The sequence below is a fragment of the Lucilia sericata genome, unplaced genomic scaffold (genome assembly GCF_015586225.1).
Source record: "Lucilia sericata isolate MDLA Ls3-8-SP2 unplaced genomic scaffold, ASM1558622v1 Contig000118F_arrow, whole genome shotgun sequence".
In the NCBI taxonomy this organism is placed as follows: domain Eukaryota; kingdom Metazoa; phylum Arthropoda; class Insecta; order Diptera; family Calliphoridae; genus Lucilia; species Lucilia sericata.
The window spans coordinates 336548-358903 of NW_023994150.1; the positions used below are offsets into that span (position 1 = coordinate 336548).

The 22356-nt window shown below is 30.9% G+C and overlaps 5 protein-coding genes across 7 annotated transcripts; 2 read left to right on the forward strand and 3 right to left on the reverse strand.

The window, feature by feature from the left end:
* Positions 1-1282: 1282 nt before the first annotated feature.
* On the reverse strand, positions 1283-5754 carry LOC119600594 (tubulin beta-1 chain). The gene is made up of 2 exons (XM_037950923.1): positions 5532-5754; positions 1283-2691 (listed from the first exon to the last, which is right to left on the reverse strand). The coding sequence occupies exons 1-2, from the start codon at positions 5586-5588 to the stop codon at positions 1405-1407; spliced, it is 1344 nt and encodes a 447-aa protein (XP_037806851.1). The 5' UTR covers positions 5589-5754; the 3' UTR covers positions 1283-1404.
* A 1828-nt stretch (positions 5755-7582) lies between these two features.
* On the forward strand, positions 7583-11691 carry LOC119600691 (WD repeat-containing protein 47). Its single transcript, XM_037951122.1, has 5 exons — positions 7583-7776; positions 8046-8203; positions 8265-8658; positions 10983-11203; positions 11269-11691. Exons 1-5 carry the CDS (start codon positions 7741-7743, stop codon positions 11492-11494), a joined length of 1035 nt encoding a protein of 344 aa, XP_037807050.1. The 5' UTR covers positions 7583-7740; the 3' UTR covers positions 11495-11691.
* A 748-nt stretch (positions 11692-12439) lies between these two features.
* LOC119600690 (guanine nucleotide-binding protein G(s) subunit alpha) lies at positions 12440-17386 on the reverse strand. Of its 3 annotated transcripts, none has more exons than XM_037951118.1 (9): positions 17258-17386; positions 14039-14747; positions 13724-13820; positions 13533-13653; positions 13330-13458; positions 13087-13266; positions 12880-13004; positions 12732-12805; positions 12440-12644 (listed from the first exon to the last, which is right to left on the reverse strand). In XM_037951118.1, the coding sequence occupies exons 2-9, from the start codon at positions 14312-14314 to the stop codon at positions 12498-12500; spliced, it is 1149 nt and encodes a 382-aa protein (XP_037807046.1). In that variant the 5' UTR covers positions 14315-14747; positions 17258-17386; the 3' UTR covers positions 12440-12497. The 3 variants fall into 3 exon arrangements, with proteins under 3 accessions (XP_037807046.1, XP_037807048.1, XP_037807049.1); XM_037951120.1 differs by having other exon boundaries at positions 17002-17282; XM_037951121.1 differs by lacking the exon at positions 17258-17386 and adding an exon at positions 16653-16670.
* On the forward strand, positions 17376-19291 carry LOC119600692 (60S ribosomal protein L11). Its single transcript, XM_037951123.1, has 4 exons — positions 17376-17571; positions 17668-17802; positions 17898-18195; positions 19060-19291. The coding sequence occupies exons 1-4, from the start codon at positions 17566-17568 to the stop codon at positions 19185-19187; spliced, it is 567 nt and encodes a 188-aa protein (XP_037807051.1). The 5' UTR covers positions 17376-17565; the 3' UTR covers positions 19188-19291.
* On the reverse strand, positions 19165-22063 carry LOC119600689 (TAR DNA-binding protein 43). The gene is made up of 6 exons (XM_037951117.1): positions 21680-22063; positions 21305-21615; positions 21032-21236; positions 20237-20967; positions 20019-20177; positions 19165-19931 (listed from the first exon to the last, which is right to left on the reverse strand). The coding sequence occupies exons 1-6, from the start codon at positions 21918-21920 to the stop codon at positions 19848-19850; spliced, it is 1731 nt and encodes a 576-aa protein (XP_037807045.1). The 5' UTR covers positions 21921-22063; the 3' UTR covers positions 19165-19847.
* Positions 22064-22356: the final 293 nt, after the last annotated feature.

Consider the following 22356-nt stretch of genomic DNA (forward strand, 5'->3'; position numbering starts at 1 on the left):
AAACTAAATTAACATCACCGCTTATGGTCAATCATTTAAAAAATACATGGTTATGTGCGATTTTTTCAGTCAAATTTGCATGAATACAGCAAAACTGTATTAATCTGCCAAATGAATGAATAAATAAATAGACGTATTTTAGAGATCTAATTTAATAAAAATCTAAGAAATTATTTATAATTGAGAAATTCTGAGGAGTTTAGATTTTTCTAAACTTTTCAACATAAATTCTTAATATGTATTTAAAACTAACGATAATCCCGAAGAACATTGCTTGGAGAATAGGTAAAAGCATAGAAATATTTCTTTGGTCTTAATTTTTTTAGTTAAAACTTTAAAGCCTTCATATGCAACAAATTTCATAGAGTATGTATTTTGAAAATTTGCGACGTGTACTTTGCAAACAAGGTTTACATGACTAGTCTGTTTATAGTTTATATGGACAAACTGCCAAACGTACATATGTATATAGCTTAATGGAATAAGAAAGTGATTCTAAGGCTCCACTGAAGCGGTATAGATGATATCTCATGAAATTAATATTCTTTATAAACAAAATTGCTTTAATTCCTTTGCCTAATAGATCTTACTATTTATTAACCAATTTTTTTATTAAAAATTCTAAAACCAATAAAAAAACTAGTAAACAAATGACTAATACACATTGAGTCTTTATAAAATATGATGATGTCACACATTTTTTTCATTAGCATTTTAAACTACCACGTACATATTATTATAATACCATACTATATACAAAATTACACATGGATTTGCAATTTCCTACTGCATCTTTATGAATATATGTATACTTGTATTTAATACATTCTTTTGCCGCTAATCTATATTTATGAACATGATTTGATGAAAAAGTTCGATGCACTTTTACCTTTAATAATAAAAATACAGTCTATCTCACATACATCTAAATTCGACCTGCGAATTTGAAAATGTCTTACGTCATATTTTGTCTACACTTTATATTCGTGCAAATACTTTAGTTCCACATTTGGAATTGAATTCCAAAGACGGACAGTTCAATGCACCCTACTAATTACTATTTTTGGCTCAATATTGTACTTATCGATACATTTTAAACTTTTAGTTTAGTTCTTTCTTTTCTCCACAGTTTCTATTCGAAAGTTTTGCAAAACTATTACGCCCAAAAACAAACCAACAAAAACACAATTTGTATCCATACATACATACATATCGACCGACATATGAACTTATGTACATATGCGTGAGAACAGAAAAAACGGAAATAAAAGTCATTAGAAAGTTATGTTAAATGTTAAATTAGAACATTTCTTTTTTTATTTTGTTATTTTTTCGAAATTTGTTTTAGATTTTGCTTGGGGAATTCTGTTTTGTTTTTTACGATGTTATTTTTAAATACATAGTTTAGTTTTCTTCGACTTCAGCCTCTTGTTCTTCTTCGAATTCGGCATCTTCATCGGCGGTGGCTTCTTGGTATTGTTGGTATTCAGAGACCAAATCGTTCATGTTGCTCTCGGCTTCTGTGAATTCCATTTCATCCATACCCTCACCAGTGTACCAATGCAAGAAAGCTTTTCTGCGGAACATAGCAGTGAATTGTTCGGAGATACGTTTGAAGAGTTCCTGGATGGCGGTGGAGTTACCGATGAAGGTGGCAGACATTTTCAAGCCTCTGGGTGGGATGTCGCAAACAGCTGTCTTTACGTTATTGGGGATCCATTCAACAAAGTATGAGCTGTTCTTGTTCTGGATGTTAAGCATCTGTTCGTCGACTTCCTTCATGGACATGCGTCCACGGAAGATGGCGGCTACGGTCAAGTAGCGACCATGACGAGGATCACAAGCAGCCATCATGTTCTTGGCATCAAACATTTGCTGAGTAAGCTCAGGAACAGTAAGAGCACGGTATTGTTGGGAGCCTCTGGATGTAAGAGGAGCAAAACCAGGCATGAAAAAGTGAAGACGGGGGAAGGGAACCATGTTGACGGCCAATTTACGGAGATCGGCATTCAATTGACCGGGGAAACGCAGACATGTGGTTACACCAGACATGGTCAACGAGACCAAATGGTTCAAGTCACCGTATGTGGGTGTGGTTAGTTTCAAGGTGCGGAAGCAAATGTCGTACAAGGCTTCGTTGTCGATACAGTAGGTTTCATCTGTGTTTTCAACCAACTGATGGACTGAGAGGGTGGCATTGTAGGGTTCTACAACTGTGTCTGATACTTTGGGGGAAGGTACAACGGAGTATGTGTTCATGATTCTGTCGGGATATTCTTCGCGGATCTTTGAGATGAGCAAAGTACCCATACCGGAGCCGGTACCACCGCCCAACGAGTGAGTCAATTGGAAACCTTGTAGGCAATCGCAGGATTCGGCTTCTTTGCGTACAACATCCAACACAGAGTCGACCAACTCTGCGCCTTCTGTGTAATGACCCTTGGCCCAGTTGTTACCGGCACCAGATTGTCCGAAAACAAAGTTGTCTGGGCGGAAGATTTGACCGAAAGGACCGGAACGCACTGAATCCATGGTACCGGGTTCTAAATCGACCAAAACGGCACGAGGTACATATTTGCCACCAGATGCCTCATTGTAATACACATTAATGCGTTCCAATTGTAAATCGCTGTCGCCATGATAGGCGCCGGTAGCATCGATACCATGTTCATCAGAGATAATTTCCCAGAACTAAAATGAAAAAAAAGAGGAAAGTGTATGAGTTATATTGATTTTTCGTTTGATTGTGTATGTATGCATAATGCATTTATTAGTTTCATGAGGGTATTCGCCTAAATGTTCTAGATATATTTTGGAAATGCAGCTGTGCAGACTTATTGCACCGTTCTGTTCTGTTAAAAAAGGAAATTATGATGAGTCAGTTTTTTGTGTTGTCTGTGTCCTTGTTTTTAAGGGTTGAACAGCAAGTACACGAACAGTTTCTTGGCAACCGTCCAACAACTCACTCACACCTAACTATGACTCATTTTTATATTTCACAACATCCTACTACTTTTTCCTTTTTATAAACTTACTACACCTCCTATTGATTTTTTCATACACTTTCCAAAATCTCCATGAACAACATGAATACTACTATACTTGTTTATTTCTGCAAACAAATAGAATATGTACTATGTGTGGTGCTGTCTGTTAATTGCATACACAAAAAACTCTTCCAATTTGTTCTTATTATAGCTTCAAATGTTATGAACGACAAATTTAGTACTTGACACAAGCATTTTCCAGTTAATTGCTGCTGACATCACTTTATTTCTTGTTTTAAGTTAAAGAGTGCCATATTTGGCTGTTGTTTAGTTGGCTGACTGACTAGCAAGCAACTTGCAGCTTTTAGCCGGCCAATCAATTTATGTTTATGTAGGTTGTCAGACGACGCGATATACTACAATTACTCTCGAATGTTGTCTTAAATATGCCCACACATACAAATGTACATAAATAAACCTGCTTAAGAAATTTAAACAAGGTTTCTACTACTCAACCTACTTGGATATGGAGATAGGTGGGTGGGTGTATATCTGTTTAAGTGTTTTGTTTGTTTCTTTTTCTATTAAATTGCTAAATAACACGCTATTTATTTACTTTTATAAACCATCTGTCATGTCATATTCTACATATAAGTCGCTGATAAATCTACGCTTCCACTACTACCACACACTATTTATTACTCTACCTCCAAAGCCAAGCGCGCTATGACACAATCATTCAAGCGCAAGCAATTAACAAACAAACGAATGTTTTGTGGAGGTAGTTAATAAGGTCGAGTGAGATCACCATCGTCATCATACCAACCAACAAACCACCATATGGTGTTTGTTTCTGCTGCTTTTCTTACTTTTATTTACGACCATAGTGTAATTCATTTAACCTTCTTCTTTTTCTTTATTAATAAGAATAACTTTAAACTATTAAAAACAATTAAGGTCTATTGAAGATTTTATGACGATGATGACGACAACTGTCGCAACACCCACCCTTGTTACCTAAAAACATCTGTTATACGAAATAATTGTTTAGAAAATAAAAGTTGAGAAAGCAGCTGTTTTTAGAAATATTTTTGATTAATTTAATATTTTAATTAATCAAACGGCCAGTCCTAGATTGTTTCTAGTTTTTAAGTATATATTTGTTTACTTAAATGTTTTGATATGCAAAATTTACGATTCCATAGTCGAATTTGTAAATAACTTAATAAATTAAACAAAAACTTTGTTTATAGGTATTAACACAGAATCTTTGAGAAAACTACTAATCTATTGTAATATGTAATTCCAAACTACCTATGATATGCCTAAATATTTGGTTTGTTCTAGGACTCTAATTTTAAAACTGTTTACCGAACTATTACTAAAATACTGACTGGAATTTATGAATATGAAATTTTCTGTTTCAAACTTACTTTTTGTTTTTAAGTTATTCATATTTGATTGATAGTGTTTTATTAACCTGGTATTTAAATAATATTCATATCTATAAACTGCAAATGCAATTTTCTTCATTATCTTTCATTTGCTATCTAATCAATAAAATGTATACTAGTGTTGTTACTTTTTTCAAATATTAATAAGTAAAGGATATTTACTATGTATGTTTTATCTATATACATTTACTTTGCAGAACTGGGTATGTACACTTATATTATTTGCAACATTCCAATGCAGATGTTTTACTTCCAGTCAACTCGTCGTGTCCTACCCCTCACTATTTAAAGTTGTGGACAAAATAACACAGTGGATGTAAACCAAACCGCACCCATTAATGGTATTTTCCTTTACTTATATAGTGTACATATGTAAAATATATAAGTAGAAATCTATTACATTAGACGACGACTTCTTTTTTTTTGCAATTCCTATTTCTTTTTAGCATGATTCATACAGAAGAAGCAAACTCTGTACATTTGTATGTATTATTTCTTATTTTTTTTCTGTGCAGCAAAGTAAAATGATTACGATTTTAATATGTATATCACATAGAAAGAAAAGACGAAAAAAATTTGCAATGTGTATGAAAAACCAACACTTTTTGCAACAACTGTACTTGAAAATCTAAAGAAATAACAATTCAGAAATCATCTAGGTTATATTGATTTTAATTATTAGTGAAAAACTCGAAAATAATAAATTAAACACAATAATTTGTACCTTGTATAAAAACTATGTATGAATAACAACTATGCCGGTTTAGCAAAGGCAATAGAATAGAGGGGGGAAGGAAGGAAACACAAAAAAACAAGTTTTAAACATAGCGTCACCATTTCTTTTTATAAAAATAGCGGCATATGTGTGTATATAAGCAAAAACACAAAAAAAGGTAAAAACTAACAATTTTGCAGATAACAAAATGGCGGAGTGATGCTTAAATAGTTAAGTGAACCAATTAAAATTTCAAAAGAAAATCTCTAAACTAATTTGCCTTTCACTTTATAATAAGAAAAACTTGTACTTAAAGAAAATTAACAGAACATTTACGCTATTCCCTAATTTATTGATTATATTTGTGGTACATACCTTGGCTCCAATTTGGTTTCCGCATTGACCGGCTTGAATGTGTACAATTTCTCTCATTTTGTATTTGGTTTTTTTAATATATCTTTAAAATAATTTATAACAAGTTAAAATGCTAATCTGACAAACTTTTTGCGCACAACCACTACGGCAAACTGTCAAACACTTTCTGAAATGCCGACAAGCAGCTCGGAGGTATTTATGCATACAGCCACGCCTTTGCAGACAAGTCTGCAGTGTGCAGATACAGCGTTGTTTATTTGAAAACAGGGTAGTATTTTTATTAGCAAACAGGGTTGGAAACCGCAATGCTTTGGTATTTTTGCAGTACTTTTTGTTAGTGGAAAATATTTTCCTCCTGGTTTGTTTATGTTAGTAATGCTTGTAGATATTTGTTTTGTTTTTGAATATTGTGTTATTATATTAAATGAAATGCTATTTTTAATATAAAATGTATTTTAAAAGCTTTTTCATTACGATATGTGTTAAGAAACATAAAACTTTTGATGCTAAAAAAGTACTCTTTGTTGTTGCAGTTACCAACATTTCAAAATATCGTTTTTCCATTCCTGCTAGTAATAATTCAAATGTTGACAATTTTTATGATATTTAAGCGTTTTTAAACGATATTTTATTGAACTTAAAGAAATAAATTGATTTTTCTTTAATTTTGATTATCATTTCTTAATTTTGTTTTAATTAACGAATTGATGATTTATGGCAGTTTTATTTATTTGTCCCTTATTTTTAATAGAAATAATGATAATTTTTACAATTCTTAGGGAATTAAAGCATTTTTTAGACAGAATTTGTTGGACTTAAAGAATAGTTTGTATAAAAATATAATCTTGGACTAAAATACATATAAAATGAATATATTTAAATAAGTATACTGTTTATATAGATATTATTCTTTAAGGATTTAAAAAATAAATAGATTTTTTGTTTTATAATTTTGAAAACCATTTGATTGTAGGTACATTTTGTGTAAATAAAAAAACATTTTTACAATTGACCTATTTGAATAAATAATTAATGTTAATTTATTTTTATTTATTAGTTCTAACTAAGTATAATACCTATATATACTTAGTATTTTATATATGTATGTATAAATATGTACAAAAGACACACCCCATAAAAACGGTTTACTTCCTTAAAAACTACATAGGTATTACCCAATAATGGCTATGACATAATTAAAGCCCTTAAATTTAAAATGGTCTAGGTTTTTTTCTAAATTAAATCTCTCAATTTAGTCTATTAATAGGACACTTATATAGCATTTACAATGTAGTTTTACATAAACATTGTATGTATGTACATACATACATATGTTTTATATAGAAAGGACTTTCAAAAAGATGGGTATTTAGTTAAAAATTATTAAAAAATTAATAGTTATGTTATGAAAACCTTAAAGAACACATTTTTATAATATTGTACATATATCTTTATGTGCATACATGCATATATGAATAAGTAAAAATTTTTCCAAAAGGACACACCTTATGGATTTTTTCTTATTTAAATGTATACTTGAAAAAATCATGAATAATTTTAATTATTTAGAAGAATAATTATTTTTAGGATATTATTTTATAAATAAAAATGTTTTATATTTAAACAAAATTTTAATTCATTTAAAATATAAAAAGAAAATAAAAATATCCTTTTCATATGGTCTCTATATAAACGTAGTACATAAACAAACATACCCACATAAAAATATAGAAACCCACATATCTAGATACATATGCTTGTAGTTACATACATTTACAGACATACATACATATGTATGTACATATAAAACCAAGTTATGACTAACTCAAAATTGATTTTTTAAAGAATTTCTTTAAAAAAATTATTTTTTAACTAAAATAAAAAATTTCCTCTATATAGGTATTTTCTGTAAATTATTTCATATAATTTTTTTCTAATTAATCTTTGTTGTAAAATTCATTGTTGTTAAATTCACCACGGTTATGTAGTGAATGCATCAATTTATCCAACCACCTGAACCAGTTTTAACTCTAAAGATAGTAAGTAGTAGTATTTCTTTATACTATCTCTCCAGTGGAGTTTTTTTGTTAAGATTTTTACGCTATATGCATTTAGAGAAACATTTTATAAAAAGCCAGTCAATATGTTGTCATTTTTTTAAGAAAGCATAAATTTATATTTAAATTAATAAAATAGTCAATTATTAAGTATGTTTTCCGAAAAAAGTTCTTATCAAAACATGAAGGTAAATATGCAATTGTTATTTAAAAAATAAAAAAGCATTAAATCATGGCTAATACAAAAATTTTACGCTTGAAAAATGAAAAAAATGTTCCAAAAACGATTTCTCCACTAAATATTTATATGCAAATAAACAACAGACAATAAATAAACATTATGACTATTGAATAGATTATAAAAAAAAACACAATAACAACATTTTACCGTTATTATCGATATTTGTTAACAATTTTTTATTGATGTAACAAAATTTCTTATAATTTTTTTATTTAGAGTGATAAAACGCCTTTGTGCTTTGTGCCCATCAATACTCTCAACGATGTACAGGCTATACGTTGTGCAGAGTTTCATCCGGAGGGTAAGATTTATGCAGTTGGCTCCAATTCCAAAACTCTTAGAATTTGCATGTATCCCTCACAAATCAATATCAGGTATTAATAGCCAATTATTGTTTATGCTTCAGTATATAATTTCCATTCTAAAAATTTCCAGCAAAACCCAAACATTTCAAACTAGTGTTATATTTAAACGCACAAAACATCACAAAGGTTCGATTTATTGCACTGCCTGGTCCAAAGATGGCAAATTTATTGCCACTGGCTCCAATGATAAATCGATTAAAATCATGCAATACAGTGATGAAAATAAACAGCTGGAAGGGCGTGAAATTGAGTTGACCATGCATGATGGCACCGTGAGAGATTTGTGCTTTTTAGAAGATTCTTCCAATGAAAGAAAACTATTGGCTAGTGGTGGAGCTGGTAATTGTAAGATCTATATTACGGATTGTGGAGTGTTGTCGCCAGCACAAACCTTTATAGGACATAGTGGACATATTTTTTCAATTTATAGTTGGGATAATAATATGTTTGTTACTGGATCACAGGTGGGTAAAAAATTTATGTTTATATTTGTAAATACTTCATTGGAAAGGGCAATTTTTAATTTTCGTTTAAGAAAATGTTGATTATTAGTCTACATTTCTGGTTATAGTCTAGTGCATAGTGGAGACTATATTCTAGTTTATAGTTTGTATTATAGTTTAGTCTCTGGACTGTAACCTTGTTTAAAGCTTGAATTATAGTCTAGTTTATAGATTGGACTATATTCTATAGACTAGTTTATAGTCTGTACTAAAGTCTAGTCTATAGTTTCTTCCAAAACTAGTCTATAGTCTAGTCTATATAAATGTCTATAGTCCAATATATGGTCTAGTCTGTAATCTAATTTATAGTCTACTCTATAGTCACTCTATAGTCTAATCTGTAGTATTGTCTATAGTCTAGCCCATTGACGAGTCTATAGTCTATAGTGTAGTAACAGTTAATGTTTATAATCTTATATATAGGATTTTTGATTTCTTCCACATTTATACCTTATGAACAATAACAGTTATGAAATTATACTATAAAAAGGCATTTCTTAAAAACACACATTTTACAGGAAGGAAATTTCTATAAAATATAATCGTCATTATACTTACTCATTAGATGCCTAACATAGGCCATTTTTATTTTGTATTTGGTTTAAAAATAAAACATAGTTCGTGCTAAACTCTAGCAATTTTTGTCATTTACCTACCTGCTACTTTAAAACATCTGCAATCTTACTAATTAATATGGCCTAACAATTGCTGGAAAATGTGTAACAGCATTCGTAGTAAAAATACATACATATGTGTCATATTTGCGTGTTTCTGAATCGAACTCAACCGACATGACCGTCATAACTCAAAATATACCAATTTCCTTAAAATAATATTATTATAATATTTTTAAAATTTTTGCATTAGGGTCTTATTTTCATCTTAATTTCACCCTTCACTTTATATTTTTATTTAATTGCAACAAATGTGATAACGATTTTTTTCTTATCTCTAATTACACCGAAACTGTAAAATTATTTTTCCTCCAGGGTTAATGAAAATTTTCCCATAACTATATAAACATAACAAACCAGCATATTACAATTTCTTCAAAGAATTTACAAAAATTATAATTTTGAGTTATAACTTTCTTGTACAAAATGAGAAGGATATACATATGTACATACATACATACATATATAGAAACGTTTGTATATTTAAAGGATACATACAAATGTACATACATCCATACATATTTACCTAAGTTACCCACTTTTTTTCTTAGAAAGTTCAATGTACAATTTGTATGATTCATAATCCTTCATCTCATTGAAATATGTACTTCCTTTTTTTGGCTGTTGCTCTACTGTTTTGAGTAGCCGCCCTTAAAGTTTTGATTAGTCAACAAATTTTGTAAACGTAACGTAATCAGCTAGAGTATAGTTAAGTTAATTTCTTATCCTTTCGTAGTCTTTTAAAAATATCGTAGAATTTTACGATATACACAATTTGTCATCTTGACAAGGATTTATAAAAAGTATAAAAAGGAAACAATTTTCTGAATTTTCCCCAGGCAAGATAAAGCGAGAATAGTTTAATGGTTATTAACAACACATAAGTTTTAAAGAAAAATTAATTTATTAAAAAGTTAAGAAACAAATAATTTTTCTTAAAAAAATTCTTGATGAAAAATTAAATTTTCAATAAAATATGTTAAAAATATTGTATTATAAAATCTGTGTTTTGATGAAAAATAAATATTTTTAATCTTGACAATAGTATAGCCTATAATCTATAGACTATAATTTAGTCTATTCAATAGTTTTGTTTATAGACTAACCTATAGTCTTGACTGTGTTATAATCTATAGTTTAGTCTATAGTCATAAGCGTAGTCTAGCCTGAATTCTTAAAGTTTATAGTCGAGTCTAAAGTCTTGACTATAGTCTAGGGTGCGGTTAATATCTTAGTCTTAACTATAGTATATAGCCTAGTCTAGTTTACAGTGTGGTATATACTTTAGTCTAAATTTTTTAGTGTAGTTTAGTATACAATCATGACTATAGTATACAGTTTTATCTATGGCCTAGTCTATAATTTAGTCTACAGTTTAGACAACAGTATAATTTATAGCCTTGACTATATACAAAAAATGTAAACTAAAACTAACACGGATCCAAAGTAATCGATTGAATATAACACCCCCTTAAATAAATTCAATAAATCATTAAATTAATTAAAATTATATAAAATGTGTAATTTTTTAAAATAATTTTTAAAAAAAACTCAATAATTTTTATTAAATATTGTACAATGTACATTCATATACAAATAAAACTTATCTAGGATAAAACTGTACGTTTTTGGGATCTACGAGTAAATGAATGCATCAACACTGTCTTGCCATCTTGCTACTATGACTCAATGGGTTCACCGGTAACTTCAGTATGTGTAGATCCTACTGGACGTTTATTGGTGTCGGGACACGAGGACAGTTCATGTGTTTTACACGATATACGAAGGAATCGACAAATACAATGTTTCCAACCACATTCTGCTGATATAAGGTATGTTCTATAATACTATAAATGAAAACAAAAATGTTTGTAAATTTGTTTTAACTTGTTTTCAGATCTATACGCTTTTCACCCTCGGCCTATTATTTATTGACCTGTGGTTATGATAATAAAATTGTTTTAACCGATCTACAAGGTAATTTAACACAATCCTTACCTTCGGTAGCTGTTGGCGAACATGGTGACAAGGTTATATCGGCCAGATGGCATCCACAAGATTTTTCTATATTAACTACATCGGCTGATAAAACCGCTAAGCTATGGGCTATACCAAATATCTGATACGTTAGGATAAAACTTGTTTTATACCAAAAAAGCGATGATGATTTAAAAGAAAATCAAATACTTTTTCAACTGGACTTATTTTAATAATAAAAAAGATTCCACTATTGAAATTTAAATTATCAAAACAATTTTTTAGAGGTTTTTGAACGAATATGTATTAAACAAACATTACTTAAAGTCATGTTGTTATTTAACGGAAAACATTAATAGTTTTAGATACAAATTTGTCTATAGAAATTTAATAAAAGTAAATAAATAAAATCTTTTATATAACATATAAAATGAATGTGAGACAAGTGTGTGTGTATTAACTAGCATTGGGGAACTTAAAATATACTTTCTAATTTTGTTTATTAGATTTTAAAATTTATATTAAATAGTCTAGTCTATAGTAGAGTCTTTAGTCAGGTTTGTAACCTAGTCTATAATCTAATCTATAGTATTGACCATAATCTAGTCTATAGTCTGGTTTATAGCTTAGTCTATATATAGTCCAGTCTAAGTATTGTCTATTAAATTATCTGTAATCTAGTCTATCGAAAAGTTGGACGATAGACAGAATTAATAATTTAACATGAATTTTTCTCTTTTTATGAAAAATTTACTTGTGGCAACTAGAAAGGTCCTTATTTTAATAAAAATCTTAACGGATGCCTTAATTAATTAATTAAACAAAATTTTCTGAATGAATAGTAGAAAAAAGGTCTGTTAATAGAACTCTTAACAGAAGTCTAACCCTCGTATTCATAAAGATATTAATCATTTATTTCCCCCACAAAATTTCTACTCTAAACCATCAACAACTTTATTAAACCTTTATGAATATGGAGGTTAAAAAAAATTTGGATGTGAGAAAATCTTAAAAATATTAATATTTAAATTTAATTACCTTGAAAATGAATATCAATTTAAAGGAAGTAATTAAAGAAAAGAAAACGTTGATTGATTAGTTGTATTATTTGCACATTATTTTTATTAAGTGATTTTTTGTAGAATAAACCTATAACAATTCATACTGACGAAGGTGCATTCTTTGAATTATATCTCGACAATCATTGAATACTCTCTTGATATTCTCAGTATCTACAGCACATGTGAAATGTGGATAGCAATAGTGTTTGCCATCACCACTTGCAGTAGAAATACGCTGGAAATGAAAGAAAAACATAAAAATCATATATTTCACAATAGATAAACTAAATAAGAAAATAAATAACTGCCGAAATAAACATACCAAAAACTCATCACGTATGAAATACTTAGCTCTTATGACTTCAGGATCATCTCCAGACTCGATTATTGCATCACCTGGAACAGTAATTAAATGCAAAAACACATTAATTAGAATTTGAAATAATGAAACTAAAGAGGGTAAAACTTACTTGGTGTTTGATATTTATTAAATTCGGCAAAATAATCCGAAAGTTTGCTTTTACCAGCTTTTATTTTCTCAGCTAACAAATCTTGTTTGTTGAGAAATAGAATTACAGATATTGTACGTAACCATCTGGAAAAAATCGCCAAAAGGAATATGTATGTAAGTATTTAATAACATAATACTAAACTAAAATAGGTTTGTAGAATGTTACCTATTGTTCCAAATGCTTTTAAATAGTTCCAAGGATTCACGCAAACGATTTTGTGTTGGATCTTCTCGTAAAACCATGTTATAGCTAGAACATGCTGTCACAAATATAATTGCAGTAACGTCATTAAAGCATTGTATCCACTTTCGACGTTCATCCCGTTGGCCTCCCACATCAAACATACTGCAAAATAAATTAAAATATTATTAGTATTTTATTTATTTGTTGGCTTTTTAGAAAACTTACTGAAAATTGACTTTGTCAACTTGAAATCTTGTTTCAAAAATACCAGAAGTTAAAACCCGACACCGCAATATGTCTTGCTCGTTCGGTGTATAGTTGGGTTGTTTAATTATGCTCACACGGTCCAAGAAGCTTTAAAGTAAAGTAAATTCATAAGTCAAAACATTGTTGCCGTTAAAATTAACTTGAGTTCGTAAAATACTTACTACTTTGCACAATCGATTAATTGATATTCATTTGATCTTTCATAAGTTGCCAAAACACCCTTATCTTTCCACAACTCCTCTGTATGCTCATAAAATTCTGGCGGATAGTTGAAATCTGGACCTGTAATAATCGTATAGATATAAATTGCATTAATAGTCTTGTTTTAATTTGAATATTTAATTTCACTTACTTGAAGCATAGTCCTGTATATATTCAACTCTGGCTTCGTTTTCTTTCTTTTCCAATGGTATAGGTGGATTTAATGTGCTCATGGCACCAGTAATAGTCTGCAAAAGAAATAAAATAATAACATTTTACAATAATTTAACAACTGACTTATGTATTTGAAATAATCGATATATGCATTTGGTCCATTATGAATTAGACTAAAAATTAAGCTATGGGCCAAGGAGTATCAACGAAAGATTATACAACTAAGCTTAAACTATAGAAAAGTAATTAATTACTTAGGTTCTAAAGACATCTATTAAAATCTTCAACTTACCAAAATTGCATCACGAATGTTCTTCTTAATGTCATCAATTTTTTGTTTTTTCTCTTGCTCTGAAAAGCCATCAACGTGTAAAATACGCATTTGCTTGACTATGGTTGATTTGCCGGATTCACCAGCTCCTAGCAACAACAACCGATGGGTAGCCCGATAGAGCTGTTTATCCTTTTGTAATTGTTTGGAAATGGCATCACTACGACGCTTCTGACTTCTTGTATCTTCAGAATTTATATCAGATTGCTTAGAGCTTGGTGAGCCAAAGCAACCCATTGCAGACCAGGGTATCCACCAACACGCTTCGCGTCCTTCTTGGGTACCGTCGGGAGACTCAGCGCCCCCGTTTTCTTCGTTTTGAGCCAGTCTAAATAAGCTCTAACTTGTTAAAGTTCCTTAAATTGTCTCTACGAAAGCCAGAGTTGCTATATAATGTCGTTTATATTTTATCCAGTTTTTTTTAGTGTATGTGTTAAAAGTTTGTTTTTTTTAGTTTTTACTTAAAAATATTCTAGCTCTCTTTCACTTTATCTCTCTCTCTCGTTTTGTTGTTTATTTTTGTAGTTTAGTATTTTTGCTATATGTAATGGAAAGTAGTTTCTTTTCTTTTAAATCTGCCCCCTTTTTATTTTAGATTAATTTGGTATTGTTCTTGTTGTTAGTTTTACTTGTTATTTTTTTGTGCAATAATATTTGTGCTATGGCAATTCTGAAAATAAAGAAAGAAATTCAAATTATTATTATATGTATTTTGATTTAAATGTTAGCGGATTTTTTCTTTGGTTAGCGGTAATACATAAACAGTTTGGTATATTCTGTGACATTTGATAAGCCCTAATCAGTAAACCGTTTACAATTTTTGGGACTGGTCTTACAGATTTTTATAAACGTTTGATTCTATTTTTAAGTTGTTAGTAGACACTTGTAACAATTTTGGATTCCAAAGGTTCTTATATATTCCGATAATATCTCATATATGTATATTATATGATATTTGCTCATTTCAGTAATGCTGGATCAGACCTTTTCTAATTAGTGCGCAAAGTTTGAATGGGCTACATTTCCAATTAGAACACTTGAGGTATTAATCTTAATAGAAGGGATTAAGTGAAGGATATAGGTTGGATGAAGTGAAGGACAAAGTTTATCTGAATTTTAATGCCGGAAGAGGTTTATTGCATTGAGAGGCTTCTATTCCACACATAACTCTGAGACAAAGACAATAATAATTCAATAATATAATTCATAAATATGAAGAAAGCTGCCCTAAAGGTTAATTCTACTGGATCTTTTGGGTGAGCACGGTCTACGCGGGACCAGTAGGCGTTGAGCTTGTTGCTTCCACCCGACACATAACCAGGTAGAATCACTACAGAGAGTCGCCAATTTTATGCCCTGAATTGTCATTGAAAGAAAAATTTCCTTGTTTAATGACTTTATACTTTAAGAGTTCTGATAAAAAATATAAATAACCCAACCAACCCATAAAAATGTAAACAAACTATTCCAATAAGAATTGTTAAATTGCAAAGTGTAGTGAAGATTTTGTTTTGTATGTATGTACATACATATGTATGTATGAAGTTATAAAGTGTTAGAAGTAGTATATTTTTGTAAGGAAAGTTAAACATTCGTAAAAAGAAATCCCTACGAAAAACTCCCTACAATCTTTTACGCGCCTGTGTTGTGTATTTTTATACTAACTACTACGAATATCTACTACTCTTCCACACTCACTCACTATTAATGTACTATACATACAAACAAACATACATATGTATATATTTATACGAAATTCTTCCAACATATTTATACAAACAACTAAACATACGGAGAGTAGAGTACATAAATACATTTGTATGTACGAATGTTTGTTTGTATGATTGTTTTTTTAACGGGTGCGGGTGTGTTTGTGTTGATTACGACGAGGGGTACAAAAATTTGTGTATGCTTTTTCGGTAGTCGTCTTCCTTTTTTTCTATTTAAGTTGCGGCATCTGTTTTTTTTTTTTAATTTTTTTGCTTATTGGTATCTGTCGTCGTTTGGTAGGTCAGTCAGTAAGTTAGTGAAATGAATTTGAATTGGCTGATACATATAGACACACAAACAAACACACACATTAGTTCCATCATTTATACACACTTGTATGTTTGTCTGTATGTTTAAATTAACACTTTTTTGTCATAATGATCCATTAATTTCAACTATCCAGATTGTAGGGTGTTTGCCAGTTGTTAATGTTTAAAATATCTAATACGATATAAGGCGGTAGCAAGCAAAGCAGCCAGCAGCAGAAGATAAATCGACACTACCTTTTTTGTTTTTTTTTTTTTTATTTTTTATTTTAAATGTCGTTGATAACACTGATATTTTTTCTTTCCTTTACATACATACGAATATATCGAATAAAAGTATATAGATACATCCCATTTGAGTTATTTTTTTATTATTTATTTCTATAGGTACATACATATATATATATTTATACATATATGTACATATAGATATATGTATGCGCGCTGCATACATATATAACTAAATATATTTAATAATAATTTTATAAAAACAACAAATTTGTTTTTTAAATATTTTCACTTTGCAATTTTTCTCTAACCTCTTCATCACTTTTTTTCTTCTTTTTTCCATTTTTTTCATTTGACGTTTTATGTATATATAAACATTTTATCTTCTTCTGATGAGAGCAGAATATAAAAAAAATATAGAAAATATATGAAAAATTATTGAATGGTTATAGTGTTTTAAAAATATCGTCTCGTATTGTCTCATTAACAAATAATAATAAATAAATAAGAATCTGAATCTTTCTCAGCATACACATTGGGTCGTCGTAGGTATGGAAATGCACGTATAGAAAATATATAATTGAAAACATAAATCAAATCCACACTGAAAATTTTTTCTTTTCTTCTTTGCAACAAAATATTATCTATCTATCTACCTACCAGAGGAGTGTGTAGATATAAATTATTAATATTTTATTTCTTCTCTTTATTATTTATTTTCTTGTTGGCGTAGGGGAGTAGAAGAAACCAGCACTGGTATTATATTTTATATCTTTTACAATTATTTCACACAAATTTTGCCATTCCAGCTGCTCTGGCTGGTGGGTATTGTATTGGCATGTTAACGCAAGGTTTTAGAAAATTTTCTTTTTTAATTTTTAAAAGAATAAAAAGATTTTTATGAAATTTTACTCACTTTACTTTCCTAGTTTCTATGTATTCATATAAATCACTGCGAAAAGTAGTGCTGCGAAAGTATTCAGTACATAGGTACATGGTTAACGGTTAGTATTACGATACACTCGCCTGAAAGTAACCATTGGGGTGTAAGGTGCGAGTGAATAAATACAACTCTGCGGTGGAGAGTAGGGTTGGCAAAGCGAAGATGGCCAGATTGTTGAGGAAAAATTGACATTTGTATGTGACAGCTGTCAAATTGACAGGTCCAGTGAACAGTAACTCGCGTGGTAGAGAATTTCTTTCTTTTCCTTTTCCGATTTCAATATGACGGTGCGTGTTGTTTTTTATTATTGGAAACAAATTGAGAAAAACTATGAAATTTAATAAAATTTTCACTTGTAAATTTGTGTTTATCTATAATTGTAGGCCGCTACTAAAGAAGCTGGAAAGAAGATCAAAAGAGATCCCGCCAAGAACCCTATGCGCGATCTGCACATCAGAAAATTGTGCTTGAACATTTGTGTAGGTGAATCTGGTGATAGATTGACTCGTGCCGCTAAGGTAAAGAAACTAGTTTCAACATGATAATTGAAATTAAAAATGTTATTTTAAAAAAGGAAGAGCAAGTGTTAATGAATGTGTTGTATTGCTTCTAGGTGTTGGAACAATTGACTGGCCAACAACCCGTCTTCTCCAAGGCCCGCTACACTGTGCGTTCTTTCGGTATTCGTCGTAATGAAAAGATCGCCGTACACTGCACCGTCCGTGGTGCCAAGGCTGAAGAAATCTTGGAACGTGGTCTTAAAGTACGTGAATACGAGTTGAGACGCGACAACTTCTCTGCCACCGGCAACTTTGGTTTCGGTATCCAAGAACACATCGATTTGGGTATCAAATACGATCCCTCCATCGGTATCTATGGTTTAGATTTCTACGTTGTACTCGGCCGTCCAGGTAATTATTCGTTTTGTTTATTGAAATGTTAACAATCTGTGTGCACTTAATTAGGTGTTTTAATATTTAAATTGATCACCAATTCGTTGGTGTGAAATGTTTTCCATTTTTAAGACACTCAGTCAATGTGCACAAAGTAATAAAGAGACTCCTTTGGGGGTCTCTTTAAGAATTGCTTAATGTGTTTTGAGCTAATTTGCAGCTAAAACACACGGTGATTTTTGGACAATTTATTAACACCCCCTCCATCCTCGGGGGTGTAACCCATATTGAAGTGTTTAATATTTGTGTTTAGATGTGTTCTTAAGAAATAGTTTGTTATTTTTAAAAGAAAATTAAACTAATTTGTTGTTTGAAATGCTTAATTAGCAAATTGCCAACTTAAGTAATTTACAATGTAAAATAAATGTCTTCCAAATTTAATATCAAATTTAAATGAATGGTTGATGCATGTCCCTTGTGTGTGGAGAATTAATTCAAATTCATAAAATTTCTATTTCAAAGTTATTTCTGAAATATCTCAAAGTTATCTAGAGTGATTTAACGATTTTTTATATAAAATAAAAATTTGCTTATTTTGCCTGTCGTTAGCAACATCAATCAAAATCTTTAGATAATAATAGGAAATCACCGTTTTACATGCGTCTTTTCTCTACATAATGTTTTTTGCAATCAGATTTACAATTTATGTATTTTTAATTAAAAATTTGATTTGGTCCATTGCAAACAACAAATATTTGTAAACAAAAAACAAAAAATGAACACAACAAACATTACTCAAATACCTATATACCAACATTTAAATTTACATTTAAATATGTTATAAAATTAGTTGTTTCATAATTTTCCTTCTATTATTTTCAGGCTACAATGTTGCCCACAGAAAACGCAAATCTGGTACAGTTGGTTTCCCCCACCGTCTTACCAAGGAAGATGCCATGAAATGGTTCCAACAGAAATACGATGGTATCATTCTTAACAGCAAGAAATAAATGGCATTATTTATTTTTAAGTAACATTCACAATAAAACTAATATTACAAATAGACATCTTGTAATATAGTTGTATTAAAAATAAATACTTTTTCTAAAACAAACGTTTTGAGTTCCTTACAAATTTATTTCGCAATAAATTACGACAGTTAGGACCTCTTCGTCTAAAAGCGAACGGAAACTTCCTTTCTCATACGTATTTGTAAAGAATGGAAATTTCGTTTTCATTTACAGGAACAGGCAGTTAATATTATTAAAAATAAGAAATATTTTACAAAATCTTGTTATATGGTTGTTGATCATCTTGTCGCTTTACTTTAAATATATTTTAAAGATACATTTTTTATGTTTTCACTTAAACTAATGGTAGAACTAAACACTAGATATACATGATAAGTTTTTTTTTTAATTTTTTCTTTAAATCGATTGCCACTAGAAAGAGCTACCACGTAAAACGATGCGCACAAGCTAAACATTTAAATTAGCCAGCTTTGGAACGAATTGGGTAGTAACTCTTCTGCTGGTACTTATGAGGAAAAAATCCAACTTATTTGCCATATGGATATATGAGTGTATGCAGGCAACTTTGTCATTCATTCATTAAAAGTGGGAGGCCATTTTCTCACCAACATTTGCTTGCTGGTAGTGTTGAGGGATGGTTTAGATAAAACTCGGATTTTCGGGTAAACTGTTATTAGGTCTGGACCAACTGCCGCCTTTTGAGACATTCGACGCGCTACCATTCTAAATAGGAAAATGATAAAACAATATTAAATACATGTACAAATAAGCCTTGCGAAGCGGTAATCTGTATAATTAGTATGGCATTACTTGCGAAGCATCATTGCAAGGCGAACCGGTCGACGGTTGATTCACTGAGGGAGACCTGTTGCCATTGTTGCTCACTTTATTGTTGGGATTGTTACCATGCATGTTATTGCTGTTGCCCGCATTATTTGTGTGAGCCATCCATGAGAGAAAATTACCAGTCTGTAGAAACAAAAAAATATTATTTTAAGCATAAACTTTTCCAATTTTATTGTCCTTACCTGATCTTGAGGTTGATTTTGTAATTGATTACCTAAAATACTCCATTGATTGAGCGCTGCTGCCACTATGGCTGGATTCATGGGTAACGAATTTAGGTTCAGTCCCACACCCAATGAATTATTCAAATTTTGGGCTGCAGACGTTGGTTTAGGTCCCTGAGAATTAATTCCTAAAGTCTGCAGATTTGGCATATCTAAATTTCGATTATGATTGTTATTCCAGCTGCTATTGTTGTTACCGCCATGGGGTCCATGCGGCCCCACCATATGATTATTTACATAATTTCCTCGGTTGCCTCTTTGGTATGGTCCGGACATGTTGTCGGAACGATTCATAGGGGGACCACCGGGACCCGAGTTGTTGCCCATGAGCATATTGCCGTTCATGCCGCCCATGTTATTGCCTAATGGATTGCCAAATGAGTTGTTGCCACCACCGCTGTAACTATTCGTGTTCATGCCATAACCTCTCATGCCTAAAATGGCATTCTGATTCATGCCATTATTGTCTCCAACACCTCGATTATTAAACGAATTTCTAGGATGATCCACTATACTACCACCGCCACCTCCTCCGCCACGAGCATCACCATAATTCATGGAATCTTGATGAGGTCCCATCAGAGTATTCGAGCCGGGAGCATTGCGGCCACCAACTGTTTGGAAATTTTGCATAGAGTTGCGGATTTGTTCAGCCTTAGGAGCAGCATTTGACACATGCACAGAAACACCTATGAGAATTTAAAAATTATACATTTTCACAATTATATTTCTTGTTTAGTTGCTCTTACTCACCCTTTACAATATGATCCTCACCGCACAGTGACTGCGCCACATCGGGATCCAGAAATGTTACAAAACTAAATGCTCGAAACGGTTTGGGTATAAAAACATCAGTAACTTCACCGAATTTTGAAAAATACTCTCTCAAATCTTCTGCATTTATATCTTCAGTGCAACGTCCTACAAATACCTTACAAGGTACTTGATGAACCATACCCTGGAAATAACAAACAAAACATGACTTGTTATAAACACTTAATGGCACAAGTCAGTCTTAGTACTTACTTTAGAATTGGGCACTTTAACCTCACACCAGCGTCCATCGATTAAATGTCTTGTTGATAAAACTCTTCCTTGCACATCGTACGAACCGAAGCGCACAAAACCAAAACCCTTTGATTGTCCCGAATTGACATCTTTCTTTATTTGTGTCATTAATACTTCACCATACGTCTCAAAATACGTACGCAAACTTTCCTCTGTTGTCTTCCAAGGCAGTCCTAACACTATTAAATCTGTACAACGCGCTCTCGACTCTATGCGTTTTGTTTTGGCTGTCGAATTCTCTAAGTGATCATCACTTTTACGTTTATTTTCTAAAGAAAAAACACAACTCTAGACATATTACTCATCGCTTTTCCTTTATTTTAAAGTACTTACCCTTAGGAAACACACAATGGTATATGTGTGTACCCCAACCGGTTTCAGTGTATGGTGGAAAGAATTTACCCTCATTTGAGCGCACTCCACGAAAGCATTTAGTTTCTTCATTAATATATTTGAGACCACAAGCACCAGGAAACTGAGCCTGCAAAGTTGACAACAGCAGACTGCCGTCATCTTCTGTTGGCAATTCAATGGGATCATCTCCATCTTCTTCTACTACTTGTATAAATTCCATTATCACTTAATTTTTAAAATTGCAAGCGGCCACTTAATTTTACTGATAATTGGAATTTATACACAATAAAATTCTTAAGTATATCAAAATTGAGATTTTTTTCTGTTGTTAGAAAAAGTCATTTGTTTTTACTCTATGCGAGTAATCGTTACTCGATAGTGTTGTGTAATATTGTTTAGGGGGAAAAATTAAAGTACTATTTGTATCTACTGTTGTGGAAATTTTATCATATAATACAGCTGAATATTGTTGCTTTTATGAAATTTCGTATAATTTTTTTACTTTTTTGTATCAATTATCTTTTTGGGGATGTGGACAAGTTCTAGTACTGATGAAAGTTATATGAAAGCTTATGAATAATTAAATTTAAACTAAAAATTAGATTATTTAAAATCTTCAAAATTATTTATTATGTCAAGTTGCCAGATGTATTTTT

Bases quoted from the DNA above. Each gene is read 5' to 3' on its own strand.
- LOC119600594 (XM_037950923.1), bottom strand. From the start codon at position 5,588: ATGAGAGAAATTGTACACATTCAAGCCGGTCAATGCGGAAACCAAATT. The intron at 2,692-5,531 runs GTATGTACCACA...TTTTCATTTTAG, and splicing joins GAAACCAAATTGGAGCCAAG to TTCTGGGAAATTATCTCTGA.
- LOC119600691 (XM_037951122.1), top strand. From the start codon at position 7,741: ATGTTTTCCGAAAAAAGTTCTTATCAAAACATGAAG. The intron at 7,777-8,045 runs GTAAATATGCAA...TTTTTTATTTAG, and splicing joins GTTCTTATCAAAACATGAAG to AGTGATAAAACGCCTTTGTG. The intron at 8,659-10,982 runs GTGGGTAAAAAA...AAACTTATCTAG, and splicing joins TGTTTGTTACTGGATCACAG to GATAAAACTGTACGTTTTTG.
- LOC119600690 (XM_037951118.1), bottom strand. From the start codon at position 14,314: ATGGGTTGCTTTGGCTCACCAAGCTCTAAGCAATCTGATATAAATTCT. The intron at 13,654-13,723 runs GTAAGTGAAATT...CGATTATTACAG, and splicing joins TATACAGGACTATGCTTCAA to GTCCAGATTTCAACTATCCG. The intron at 12,806-12,879 runs GTAAGTTTTACC...TTACTGTTCCAG, and splicing joins TAATAAATATCAAACACCAA to GTGATGCAATAATCGAGTCT.
- LOC119600689 (XM_037951117.1), bottom strand. From the start codon at position 21,920: ATGGAATTTATACAAGTAGTAGAAGAAGATGGAGATGATCCCATTGAA. The intron at 21,616-21,679 runs GTAAGTACTTTA...TTTTTTCTTTAG, and splicing joins CCATTGTGTGTTTCCTAAGG to AAAATAAACGTAAAAGTGAT. The intron at 21,237-21,304 runs GTAAGTACTAAG...TGTTATTTCCAG, and splicing joins TTAAAGTGCCCAATTCTAAA to GGTATGGTTCATCAAGTACC.
- LOC119600692 (XM_037951123.1), top strand. The intron at 17,803-17,897 runs GTAAAGAAACTA...TATTGCTTCTAG, and splicing joins GATTGACTCGTGCCGCTAAG to GTGTTGGAACAATTGACTGG. The intron at 18,196-19,059 runs GTAATTATTCGT...TATTATTTTCAG, and splicing joins CGTTGTACTCGGCCGTCCAG to GCTACAATGTTGCCCACAGA.